A 13,298-nucleotide genomic window follows, 5' to 3' on the forward strand; every position below is an offset into this window, starting at 1 on the left:
TTTTTTTCTTTTGTCCTTAGCTCCTTCCAGTGCCTACAAGCATAAGAAGATTCAACCATCTCAAACAATTGGAGTTGTTTGTTGTGAAATCATCAGACTTTAACCTTCTTTCTCTTACTTCACTTCTCAATGCTGCTCCCCTTCTGCAGAAATTCCATGTGTCGGTGAGTCATCAAAATCTTTCCTATGAGGTTATGAGGTATGCTAATATTTGATACAATGATGGGTACTTAGTCGAACCTAAATCTTGCAAGTTTTATTTTGATGCTTTCAAACGTTTTACACAATTCCTTTAAACACCATATTCCCTTTTCATTTTCTTTATCTTAGTTCAATTCAAGTAATATGGGCCCTCTGTACACCTATATTCCTACATGAAACTCAGATATGAATTCTTAAATTTGTTGGCTCGTTATGAATGGTGGCGGTTGGTTGATTTTGTTTATTTATTTTTATTTTATTTTACTCAACAAGGTTTACTTTGATGCAACACTTGGAATGTTTTACCTTTTGTTCCTCAGCCAATGGAGTATGGAGTCTATGGGCGAAGTGTCCAGCTGTTGTTCCCTCCGGTCCATAAATTGTTAAAGCTTCCATAAAAGCCAACTAGGAAATTAAAAGTATGTTTTATATTTATCTTAGAATACCCTTGCATTCCTTTCCAACCAAATAACCTAGAAAATCACACAAACTACACTTCTCCAAAAAACTCGAGCTGTAACATTAATGCAAAATGAAGATGATACCATTTTCATAGGCTTTCCTGGAATCAACCTTAAAAGTAATTCTTTCTATCTCCCCTAACCTCTATCAAAGTTGATCCAAAATCTGTTTACCCTCAACAAAAGATCGTTGAGAAATGATAATGGTATGGCAACACTGGTCTAAATCACGAAAATGGTATCGGGCAACACTGGTCTAAATCCCCCAGACAAAACTTTAGCTGAATTTTTTTTACAAGGTAGTAACTGAACATATTCAGGATGAGGTTCCGTGGTTTGTGTTATTCGCAGATGATATTGTCCTAGTGGATGAAACTGCAGAAGGTGTGAATGCTAAATTAGAAGCCTGGAGAGAAACATTGGAGTCGAAAGGATTTAGGATTAGTAGGAATAAAATTGACTACATGGTTTGTAAGTTTAGTGATACGAGAAGAGCTCACATGGAAGAAGTTAAGATCCAAGACCAGGTTATACCAAAAAAGGAACATTTTAGGTGTCTAGGTTCAATTTTTAGTAATGACGGTGAGATAACAGAGGATGTTACACATAGAATCCAAGTTGGATGGCTGACGTGGAGAGGCGCTTCTGGTGTTTTGTGCAATAGGAGGATACCTACGAAGTTGAAAGAAAATTTTTATTGAAAGCAATGTACGGTTCAGAGTGTTGGGCTACTAAGAAACAACACGTGAATAAGATGAGTGTAGCTGAAATGAGAATGGTGCGGTGGATGTGTGGTAAAACTAGGAAGCTATGATGCACGGATACCGACACGGACATGGACACGGGGACATGAGAATTCTAAAAAAATGGGGACACGGACACGCCACGTGTATATTTATTTATTTATTTATTTATATAAATAAATAAATAATTTTAGTTTGACACCTAGAAATTTTTTAAAAATTACAATTTGGCCGAATTTTTTTTTAAAATTTCAGTTTAACCCCCAATTTTTTTTTAAATTACAGTTTGGCCCCCCAAAATTACAATTTGGCCCCTACCGTATCCCCATCAGTGTCCCTCCTGTGTCCTCAGCCGTGTCCCCCAGTGTCCCCCGTAAAAAATTTAAATTAAATTATGGGACACACCACGTGGCGTGTCCCGTACGTGTCTCCGCCGTGTCCCGACACTGCGAAACTACAACCTCTAGAAGTGTTGGTGCTTCATAGCTAGGAAGGATAGAGTTAGAAATGAAAACATTCGGGCAATGGTCGGGATCGCGCCGATAGAAGACAAGCTAAGAGAAAATCGATTAAGATGGTACGACTATAGATATCGACAACCGATAGATGCAGTTGTTAGAAAGAGCGACATGTTCGTTGTAGATAATAGTGCTAGGGGTAGGGGTAGGGGTAGACCCAAATTGACCTTAGACGCTGTAATCAGGAAGGATATGCCCATATATTAGTGAACAAGTAGCACTCGACAGAGCTCAATGGCGTAACAAGATTCATGTAGCCGATCCCAATTGATTGGGACTCGAGGCTTGGTTTGGTTTGTAACCAAACTAATTGCTTGTGTTAAGAGCTTGCCCCACATCGGTTAAAGGTTACCTCCAAAAACTAAAATATGAGTCTGGGCGGCCCCTCCACTCATTGCTAATTGGTTTTGAGTTGGATGCTTTAACATGGTATCAGAGCCAGGTGTTGGAAGGTTTTTGGCAAGATTCCGTGTTTCGTTTGTGGTCATTCCCCCTTTGTTTGTGCCAAGAGTGAACCTCGTTTAATTGTGATTGTTATCGTATTGATTCGTTGTTTACCACACCACGTGCAAGTCGGGGGTTGCACGTGCGGGGAGTGTAAAGAGCTTGTCCCACATTGGTTAAATTGTACCTCCGAAACCTAGTATATGAGCCTCTCTCATTGCCAATTGGTTTTGAGTAGGATGCTTTAAAAGCTTGTAATACCCAATTTTTGAAGAATTTTGCTTTTGAAGACAATGAAGAGTCAAACATATAGAAGCTACATTAATACAAAGCATTTAAAACTCCATTTTCAAAGAATTGTTGGAAATCCTTGATCAAACCACGGTTGAAAATATCCCGACAATCTTGAATGGCAGCCTCAGTAAAGCCATGTAGCCCCAGAGATTTATCCTTTTCATGAACAAAGACAGCATCTTTAATTGCCAAACCATCAAACAGTCTTCCCAATCGAACCATCGTTAATGACCCCTCCCGTAGAATTCAAACAAGTACAAAACAGAAAAGATTAGATGACCAATTCGATGCTTGCTATCCACAATTACCCCAATTCCTACCTAGAGCCTGTCAGTGAACTTCTTTTGCCCTTTTCCCATATGCATTCTTATGGAACATTGCTGTTTTATTATCCCCTTCTTGCCACTTTGTGTTTCTCGACTTCAGGAAAAAACCTTCCCTGGAAACATATTTTCGGATTTAAGCTTTAACCCCGCAGGTCTGCCAGCTCCCGCCTAATAGAATTGTCAAGTTCTCCTCTAGGCTGTTACTATCCAGCTCATCAACTGTTCTAATGAGCTCACTCTTCAACTCTTTGAATTTCCCAAAGAAGTCCTTTTTGCAAACCTTTAACTTCCTTTTTCTTTTTTGGTAAATTAAATTTTATTTCACAAAAACCAAAGGATTACAACCAAAGAGCCAGGGGCGTAACCTTGAGAAATAAAAAGTAACAGTAACAAGCCAATCATCAAGCAAAAGAAACCTGCTAAAACAAACTCCTAAAGGACTACTCAACAGAAGAAAGAACCCCTACCAAAACGGGAAAACACAAAAAAGCAACCAAGCAGTAGACAAACCAGAATCTCACAGCACAAACTACTGCCTAACTCCTCTACTTCTTGGCTTCATAATGTTTGTTGAAATATTCCAGGTAGTAAACCCTCTTTCAATGGCAGAAATACCTCATGCTGTTCAGTAGCCTCATTACTGAAATGTGAGCATTTATATAACACCAGCCCAAACCTTGCTTGAATAATCACAAGATTAGAAGAGATGTTTCATGGGATTCAGGAGCTTGATGACACTAAACACTGAGAATCTACCTGCATTCCCCATTCCAGAAGTTTATCTCTGGTAAACAATCTCTGAAGTGGCATAACCAAAGAATAAAAGATCATTTTGAAACATGTTTAAACCCAATGACAGAAGACCCTGGCACTTAAGGTCTAGCATTCCTTATTGCATTCCAAGCAGGTTTGATAGGAAAACAACCATTACCAGTAGCAGCCCAAATGACATTATCATTTTGAATAGAATTTGGCTTGAACATAGCAGGGTATGCCTCATGAGCCATTATATACTGAATAGTGTACTTCTCTGCATAGGCCAATTCCATTAATCTTTGCAAATAATGGAGGAAACTGTTAAGTAAAGAACTACCCAAATTTCTCACATTATTCTCACCAAAAAGCTTACGAAGGGGACCAATAGGGTGCCAATTGCCAAGCCATGGTCTGAGATCCATCCCAACAATATACTTGATAAGATGATGAACCAACTCCGAAAATTTAAACAGTTTCCTCAGAGTCCATGACCAGTCCTGAGGCAAGCACATACTCCTTAAGTCCGTATGCATTTCTGCTTAATCACATGACATAAGAATGGATCCACTTTACCGACACGAGGAATCATTTTTTAAACTAATAGCCCAAAGTTGTCTCAACATTGTGGCTTTGCCGCTTTGTTCCAAATCTTAAGAGGATTGAAACCCAACCCCTTTCATCTTTAAGAGAACAAACCCAATCCCACTGAACTTTAGCCCGGTACTTTGAAGAGAAACTCTAGGCCATTGGAAGGCTTTCTATACGCACTCAATCTCCTTCAAAATTTCTTGAGGAAATGAAAATGGAACACCACTAAACCTGCATGGTCCACCAAACTGACAGGATATTTCGGGCCTTTCCTCCATAAGAAAGGATTTTATTAGTTCAGCTCTGAAACTCTCAACAGGATCCTCTCTTTAAGCTGCAGTCAGTCATTATAAGTCAAAATAGAAAAGATGACTGGAACCCCTAATTATTTGACAAGGTAACCTGCGGAATAGGCAAATAGATGACAGGATCCTTAGCCTTGTAGACTCTTACCCCGAATAGAAAATTGCCCTTTTTTTACAGGTTTGGTTGCGGACTAGACCTTAGTTGCAGGATCCTCCTATCGGGGGTGGCAAATCAGCCCCAGAACCTCACTCTTGGGCCATAGTAACCTCGCTCTCATCTAGAAAGAAACACATTTGCCACTAGGATAGAACTACCAAGAAAGAGAAATATGCAACCAACATAAGAAACTACTAAAACATTCTCGCAAATTTACTGGAGTACGTAGTATGAACATAAAGTTTACTTTTGTTTAACAGAAAAACTTTTGCAGTTGACACCAGCCAAGGCAATTACAAATTTGATTCATGTTTTAGCGTATGTACTGGCACTGACAAAAGAAGAATAAGTGTGTATCTTTACTTATTTATTTATTTGCAATTATATATGTATGCGCTCCCAAACATAGATTCTCTTATATCCTTTTGCTCCACCGTCCCCGCCTGTTCACCAGGTAACTAAGAACTAGAAACCTTATAAGACTCATCTAAAGCTTCCTTGCTAATGGCAAGAGACTGAAGGTCAACACCACAAACGGTCAAAAGGAAAACAAGTCATCAGCAAAAGCTTAAATTACTTAATTCCAAGCTCTAGCATTTGGGATGAAAAATAAAATGCCTAGAATTAATTTTTTGTTGTAAAATGGGGAAAAATAAAACCCCTTCCATCACCAGAAGAAACAAAAACTTGGGAGATTGGATCTCCTGGCCTCAACCCCCTTTCCCCTTTGAAGTACCCATCCAAACCGCCATCAATCACCACAAATAAACTAGGAGTAGACACACAGGTTTTAATCCACTTAATAATTTGCTGAGGGAAACCATGGAATCCTTTACCTCAAAAATAAAGAACTGATAATTGAGTCATAGGCCTTAATGAGGTCAATGTTAATTGCACGGCTGACAGCTAACTCATCCCTAGGACAGCTCCTTGCCAAATCTTACATGAGCAAGACATTATAAGCAATTGATCTGCCCTTTACAAAGATTGGGATTGACTCCGCCTGGTTTGTGCTTAGAGCCTTATCTTTATTCTCCCTAGCCGGTCCCAAGCCCGGATAAAAGAGGAGGGTTGTGCATTAGGTAGCTGACAGTTAGCATGTAAAAAAACCTGTCAGATCTCCATGACATGAAACCAACTATGATAACGAAACATGCTAGGGCGTTCCCTTTAAGCGACGCGTTGTGCCTGCCTTTGGGTGCTTCGAAAAATGAGCAAGGGGCGCCACACCGGCGCCCGGGTGTGATGATAAGTGAGCAAGGGTTCCCGTGTGTGCCTGGACAAGCACGGGTAAAGAAGCTAGCCCAGGATTATAGGATTCGTTTAGCAACTTGGAATATAGGGACATTAACGGGTAAGACTAGGGAGCTAGTTGACACCATGCTTAGGAGGAAGATTAGTATAGCTTGTCTTCAGGAAACTAAGTGGGTAGGGGAGAAAGCTAGGGAAATAGAGAACACAGGTTATAAGCTCTACTATACGGGTAAGAATAGACATAGAAATGGAGTAGGTATCGTAGTAGATAAACACCTGAAAGATTCGGTAGTTACAGTCACGAGGAAAGGAGATCGGATTATTTTAGTTAAGCTTGTGATCGGAGGGAGCATAGTTAATATTATTAGTGCTTACGCACCCCAAGTAGGTTTGGATGATCTCACTAAAGAGCAATTCTGGGAGCAGATGGATGACGTCGTTCAAGATATACCTTTTGGGGAGAAGCTATTTATAGGAGGCGATTTCAATGGCCATGTGGGAGTGCATAAGCAAGGGTATGAGAAGGTACATGGTGGCTTTGGTTTTGGTGACCTTAACGAAGGTGGTCGGAGGATTTTAGATTTTGCAGTAGCTTTTGACCTTATAGTGGGAAATACCCTCTATAGGAAGCGAGAAGAGTATTTAATTACCTTTAAGAGCGGAGCCAATAGAAGCCAAATTGACTACTTTCTCGCTAGTGGTGCGGACTGCTTGACATGTAAGGATTGTAAGGTTATTCCAGGAGAGTGTCTAGTGGCACAGCATAGACTTTTGGTGTTAGATATTAGTCTCAAGGGGAATATTAGAAGGAGGAAGGAAACTAGATGTCCACGAATTAAATGGTGGGGCCTAAGAGAGAAGAAACTATAGGTATTCAAGAAAAAAATGTCTCAAGAAGTACAGTAGGGAGTGGAAGGAGATAGTGACAATATGTGGAATACCATAGCTGACGGTATTAGAAGAATATCGAGAGAAGTTCTCGGGGAGTCGAAGGGAAAATGTCCAATTTCTAATGAGACATGGTGGTTGAATGACGAGGTTCAAACCAAGGTAAAAGCTAAGAATGCGTGCTTTAAAAAGTGGCAAAAGGACCGGAATGAGGAAAATTTTCAGAGTTATAAGCAAGCTAGTAAGGAAGCTAAGAAAGCTGTTAGGGATGCGAAGTTGAAAGCTTATGAGAATTTCTACGCTAGACTCGATAATAAAGATGGAGAAAATGTTATTTATAAACTTGCCAAGTTGCGAGAAAGGAGAGCTAAAGATGTTTCTCAAGTTAAGTGTATAAAAGATATTGATTCGGTGGTGTTGGTAAAAGACGAAGCGATCAGGGATAGATGGAAATCGTATTTCGAGAAGTTGTTAAATGAGAAACATGAAGGAGGCTTTGGTGGGGAGGAAGAGTATGTACCTAGCGAGAATATAGAATATGAATTTTACCGGAGAAAACAAAAGTTCGAAGTGGTCAAAGCTTTGAAAAGGATGAAACCGGGTAAGGCCTTAGGACCAGATGGTATCCCTATTGAAGCGTGGAAAAGTTTAGGTGACCTGGGGGTGACTTGGTTGACAAAGTTATTTAACAAGATTATTATGACGAGGAAGATGCCCGATGAATGGAGAAGGAGCACTCTAGTACCTATCTATAAGAATAAAGGGGATATCCAAAGCTATAACAACTATAGAGGTATTAAATTGATGAGTCATACGATGAAGTTGTGGGAAAGAGTTATTGAGCATCGCTTGAGGATGGTAACTACGATGTCAGAGAAACAGTTTGGGTTCATGCCCGGAAGTTCAACCATGAAAGCTATCTACTTATTAAGGAGAATGGTAGAAAAACATAGAGCAAAGAAGAAGGATCTCCATATGGTTTTCATAGACTTAGAAAAGGCTTATGATAGGATGCCTAGAGATATCATATGGTGGGTTCTGGAGAGAAAGGGAGTGATCAAAAGGTATATCGAGGTAATTAGAGACATGTATGAAGGTGCCGTCACTACCATTCGATCACCAGTAGGGGAAACGAGTGAATTTTCAATCACTGTAGGATTGCATCAAGAGTCAGCCTTGAGCCCGTACCTTTTGCCTTAGTTATGGATGAATTGACTACACAATTTCAGGAGGATATCCCATGGTGTATGGTGTTTGCAGATGACATTGTCCTCGTAGATGAAACCGCTAGAGGTGTTAATACGAAATTAGAAATTTGGAGGGAAGCATTAAAATCAAAGGGTTTTCGAATAAGTAGGAGTAAAACTGAATATATGGTGTGCAAGTTTAGTGATACAAGCAGTGCGCACGAAGAAAGAGTGATGATCCTAGACCAAGAGATACCTAAGAGTGATCATTTTAGATACTTAGGATCAATCATTAGTAGAGATGGAGAGATTGCCGATGATGTGACCCATAAGATTCAAATGGGGTGGCTCAAGTGGAGGAGCGCTACTGGTGTACTGTGTGACAAGAGGGTATCCATAAAATTGAAGGAAAAATTCTATGGAACTGCCATTAGACCAGCGATACTTTACGGGACAGAATGTTGGCCTATTAAAAAGCAACAGGTGAACAAGATGAGTGTAGCAGAAGCGGGAATGTTGAGATGGATGTGTAATAAGACTAGAAGAGACATGATTAGAAATGAAACGGTTCGTGAGATGGTAGGTGTAGCACCCATAGAATAGAAGTTGTGGGAAAATAGGCTAAGATGGTTTGGACATGTCTACCGTAGACCAGGAGACGCAGTAGTTAAGAGAGCAGATAAGATAGCTTTGGGTAGCAATGCTACGGGGAGGGGTAGACCTAAATTGACATTAGATGCTGTGGTACGCAACGATATGAGTATAATGGCTCTTGACAGAGCTCAATGGAGGAAAAGGATTCATGTAGCTGACCCCAAGTGATTGGGACTTATGGCTCGGTTTGGTTTGGTATAAAACCAACTGCCTTATAGAGCCTTTAAACGAAGGGCTGCCAGTTACAGGAAGTAAGGTCAGGGCAGTGGGCAGTGCCATTTGAGCAAAAAACCAGTACAGAAAAGCAATTGCACAGCAAGCACCGACTCATTTCCCACCACCCCCCGGTTATGGGAAAAAGCAGTGTGGAAATCATCTGGGCCTACAGCCGTGTCACCTTTTGTAGAAAACACAAGAGGAACTTTTACTCATCATCATACAATCGGCAGCATTCACCTGGTCCTGGCTGGCAGCCGTCTCCTCAATCATATTCCCATGGTTATCACGAATAGAGAGGATCTTATTCCTCTTCCTATTAACAGCTATTCTTCTATGAAATATTTGGTATGTTGATCCCCTAAGCCCAGCCGTCTTACCCTTGACTTTTGTTTTTTGAGAAGATTCCTCAGCACTACTGAGCTTGACATGCTCCAGAAGAACTTATGTTTCCTACACCAATATTGTAATTGCATGGCTGTATACCTATATTGTATCCAATCACAATATTGTTTTATTTTATACACTACCTCTCTTGCCCTCCTTTGGCCCCCAGGAGGGCCTATCCTCCAATTACTCAAGCAGTCTTACTTCTCCCAATCACATCAAAAAAAGAAGTTACAAGATAACCACCTTGATACAATTATAACCAGAAACACCCTTCGAATAAAACCATTCCTAGCCAACTCCATGTCAATATTTCTGGGAACAACATCTGAAGTAGAAAGAATGCCTCGAGTACCCATCTCTTCAGACACCCCCGACTCCTCGACAGCCCCATTCAAGACTTCTTCCCCAGTTAGATTCAGCTATCAGCCTCATCTGGACTCTGGAGCATCAAATCTGTTTGCGGAAACCTCAAATAACTATTCTGAACAGGACTAGAGCTTACCCTTGAGTTTGTGGGCAAAGCCTCATTTGAAGAGTCCTGATTCTTATTAAGACCATTCCCATCTTTATACTCAGATAGAGCAGCATCACCCTTTGACTTGATGACCAAACCTGCTCCTGTCCGGCGGGGAAAAAGAGAACCCCCAGCTTGAACAAGCCCAACTTGGCAATGAGAGTCACCATGCCCAAAGACCCTACCTTTTGAGAACTTAAGGAGCTTCCAAGAACATTTAACACCAATTTCCATTGAATTACCATTGTCAAATTGAAACAGGAAAACAGGAATTCACATCCACCCTAGACAAATTCTGGCGTAACTGAGTTACCTGCAAGATTCCATTGTGGAATCTACATCAAGGGCCTACCAATAGCAATAGCAATATAATTAAGCCCTTTTTAAAACCATAGTTCTAGGGGAACATTGTAAAACTGAACCCAGACAGGAATGTTTGACAGCTGTTCCTTTTCAAAACATATTTGAGGTTCCCGATTGTTTGATGATCACAAGTCTGCCTGCAAAATGGCATGGCCTAAGATCAATTACTTTTCTAAAAGCCTGATCACTCTTTAACAAGAAGGGAACAATCCCTGTTCAGTGGACAATACGTCCAGTTATCCCAACTTTTCCCCAATCTTAACAATTTTTTGTCAAGAAAATGGCCCACAACACAATTTCCCACTTCTGAATACCACACTCCTCAACCTTAGCGTAGTTAGGGAGATTGAGACCATGTCCTCAACATTAGGAGGAAAATACTGGAAAGTTGTATTGTTAGGAGTAGCAGAATTATTAGCTAACAAATCTTTAACTTCTCTTTGACTAACTTGAGTTCGTTTATTACACTTTGTGGGTACTTGGTAGGCCACCGCCACGTGGCCTACCCAGTGCCGGCCTCTGGCATACCACCTCCGCGAGGCCGTCCGAAGGCCTCACGCTCTGGGCACCTACCTCCTCCAAATTATCAGAACCACAAGACATACACAGTTACCTGACTTTGTGTTTTTGTTTTTATTCTGTTTTTCCTGTGAGGAAGCTGGTCTTGCATTGATAGCAGCAAGTATCCCGTGTTTGACTCTTGGTTTGGTGCCATCTATTTTTCAGCGCACAATTCTGCATGCTGGACTAAAATAAGTAGGTGCTAGGGTTTGTGTGAGCCTGAATTCTATTACAATTTCTTTCGTGCACCCTTGCGTTAAATTAATCAACTTTGATGTAGATGTGTTGTCTAGATTAGCTTGGATATGGAAACATTTGGGAAAAAAAACAAAAAACAAAAATGGTGAGAAACATTTAAAACACATGGAGATATTCGCAAATAAATGATACATGCTAATGCATTTGCAACAAGTAAATAATTGAACATTTTGAGACCTATGCATCTCTTTCCATGAAGGTAAACATGTAGGAAGTTAGCTCATAAGCAAAAGGTATAGATTCTCATGTCAAGTGGTTTTTTCTTGGTTGGTAGTTAGCTTTAGTCTTCATTTTGCAAGATTTATGGCCTGTTTTTCCCAGTTTTTATTTCCTGTCCTTATGGTTGCGCTGTTGTTATGAGAAGTCGTACATTACTTAGGAAATATTACCGAAGTTTGTGTGTTTGGTGGCAGTTATATTGGGGGAGATTTACAGGTCCAAGAAGAGAGCAGTTGTACTCTAAACATGTGCATTTTCAACTGAAAGAAGTTGAAGTGCATGGATTTCTTGGGAGCTCGGATGAGATGGAGCTTGCTATTTATTTGCTTAATAATGCTGTCTCACTTGAACGAATGATTCTGAGCCCGCAAAGGAGATTGTACCACGGAGGTGGAAAGTGGACGAGCTCTACATGCTATTCGTTTCGATGGGAACCAAAGCAGGCTTATGACTTGCTCATAAAAGAAAAGGTCAATTCACATACAAAATTAATTGTGTCGTGACTCCTGTCTATGCTACAATACTTGCTTGCATGAGTCAACATTTTGTGAAAATAGTCCTTATATAGGGCTCGTCTTTAAATTTATTTTAGCTGGATACTAGTTTATGATGTGAGATTAGTGACATGATGGTATTGTACAGAACTAAGTTGTGTACCACCAGAATTGGATATTTATATTTGGGTTTCATTCAATATAAACTTACGTACTCATTTGATTTCTGATAGTTACTGTATATTAGACTATTAGTACTGAACTTCTGGAAGAATACAACCTTCCTCTACTGTACCACATTTCCCAATTCATGTACCAATTACACACACACTCTCTCTCTCTCTCTCTCTCTCTCTCTCTCTCGTGTATTCTTATGCAGAAAATCTTCACTGATGTTTGCGTTGATAGAGAGGTTTCATATATTGCTTAGCAGGATCAAGGATCATGACTTTCTTCTCCCTCTATCTCACTATGTAAACGGCAAAGGAATTGGCGCTATAGTCTATAGCAGAGAACGACATGGAGTTCATATGCATAGGGAGTAATCGCTTGCTATAGTTGAATACGATATGGGGTCCTATGGATCATATGCATAGGACGCAAGTTTGATTCCGTCTTCTTTGATTTCTAATATGTTTCTCTGTTTCTTTCCACATACCTCTGTTAACAAAAACAAATCAAAACCGCTCTCCTTCATTTTCCCCACAAAATAAAACTTATCACTATCATTCAGTTGAGCATCATAAACTTCATCATCGCTGTCCGTACTCTCTGGTTCGCTTGGAATTTAACTAGTTATCTCATTCTCGAGCCGTGCAGCTTCAGCAAGCAGTGATTTTAGAGAGGGCAGATCCCCATGGTGCATCGTCTTTTTCAAGACAGCCAACTTGCCCTCACAATAATCGGAGAGAGAGAGTAAACGGAGATTCTTTTCCAGTTAGTTTTCGTTCTTTCCGTTAACAGGGCAAAGACAAGATCTGACTTAGGGGTGGGCATCGTGTTCGTGTTGTGTCATCTTGTGTTTGTGTCAGAATTCTCTCAATCCTAACCTGACTTGTTTAGCTTTTCATGTTATCGTATCGTGTCATATTCGTGTATCGTGTCAAAAATAGCCGACCCTAACCCGCTAACTTCATGTTGTGTTATCATGTCCTTCCACAAAATTCTCGTGTCGTGTTCGTGTTAGAGTACTCTCAACCTTAACCCGACCTGTTTAGCTCTTTTTGTTATTGTGTCGGGTCATATTCATTTTTCGTGTCAGAAATAGCTAATCTTAACCCGCTAACTTCGTGTTGTGTCGGAAATTCAATCTGACTGTATTAACAGATGTCATCTTTTGGTTGGTTTGGGGTACCACGTATGCATGCCCCGTAGTACCCTATTTGCAACTAAAAATTTCTCAGTCACCAAGGAGGACACATGGCAAGCATGCAAGGAGCTCAAGGCCTTTACTTACATGTGAAGAAAGGTTGTGATTGGCCGAAATTGCCAACATTCTTGCCTCTTG

General features: G+C 40.4%; 1 protein-coding gene across 5 annotated transcripts in view; it reads left to right on the top strand.

Annotated features, from left to right (window-relative positions):
* LOC131315003 (F-box/LRR-repeat protein At3g58900-like) overlaps nucleotides 1-12,471 on the top strand; it is a 15,269-nt gene extending 2,798 nt beyond the window's left edge. Inside the window, exons 4-6 of one of the 5 annotated variants that reach the window (XM_058344038.1) lie at nucleotides 21-164; nucleotides 11,492-11,767; nucleotides 12,171-12,471. In XM_058344038.1, the coding sequence (XP_058200021.1) occupies nucleotides 21-164; nucleotides 11,492-11,767; nucleotides 12,171-12,221 (471 nt within the window). In that variant the 3' untranslated portion in view covers nucleotides 12,222-12,471. Of the gene's footprint in view, nucleotides 1-20; nucleotides 200-11,491; nucleotides 12,024-12,170 lie in introns of those variants that run through there. The other 4 variants (XM_058344039.1, XM_058344040.1, XM_058344037.1 and 1 more) reach the window with 4 other exon arrangements.
* Nucleotides 12,472-13,298: the final 827 nt, after the last annotated feature.

Source organism: Rhododendron vialii, chromosome 13a (assembly GCF_030253575.1).
Source record: "Rhododendron vialii isolate Sample 1 chromosome 13a, ASM3025357v1".
Taxonomy (NCBI): domain Eukaryota; kingdom Viridiplantae; phylum Streptophyta; class Magnoliopsida; order Ericales; family Ericaceae; genus Rhododendron; species Rhododendron vialii.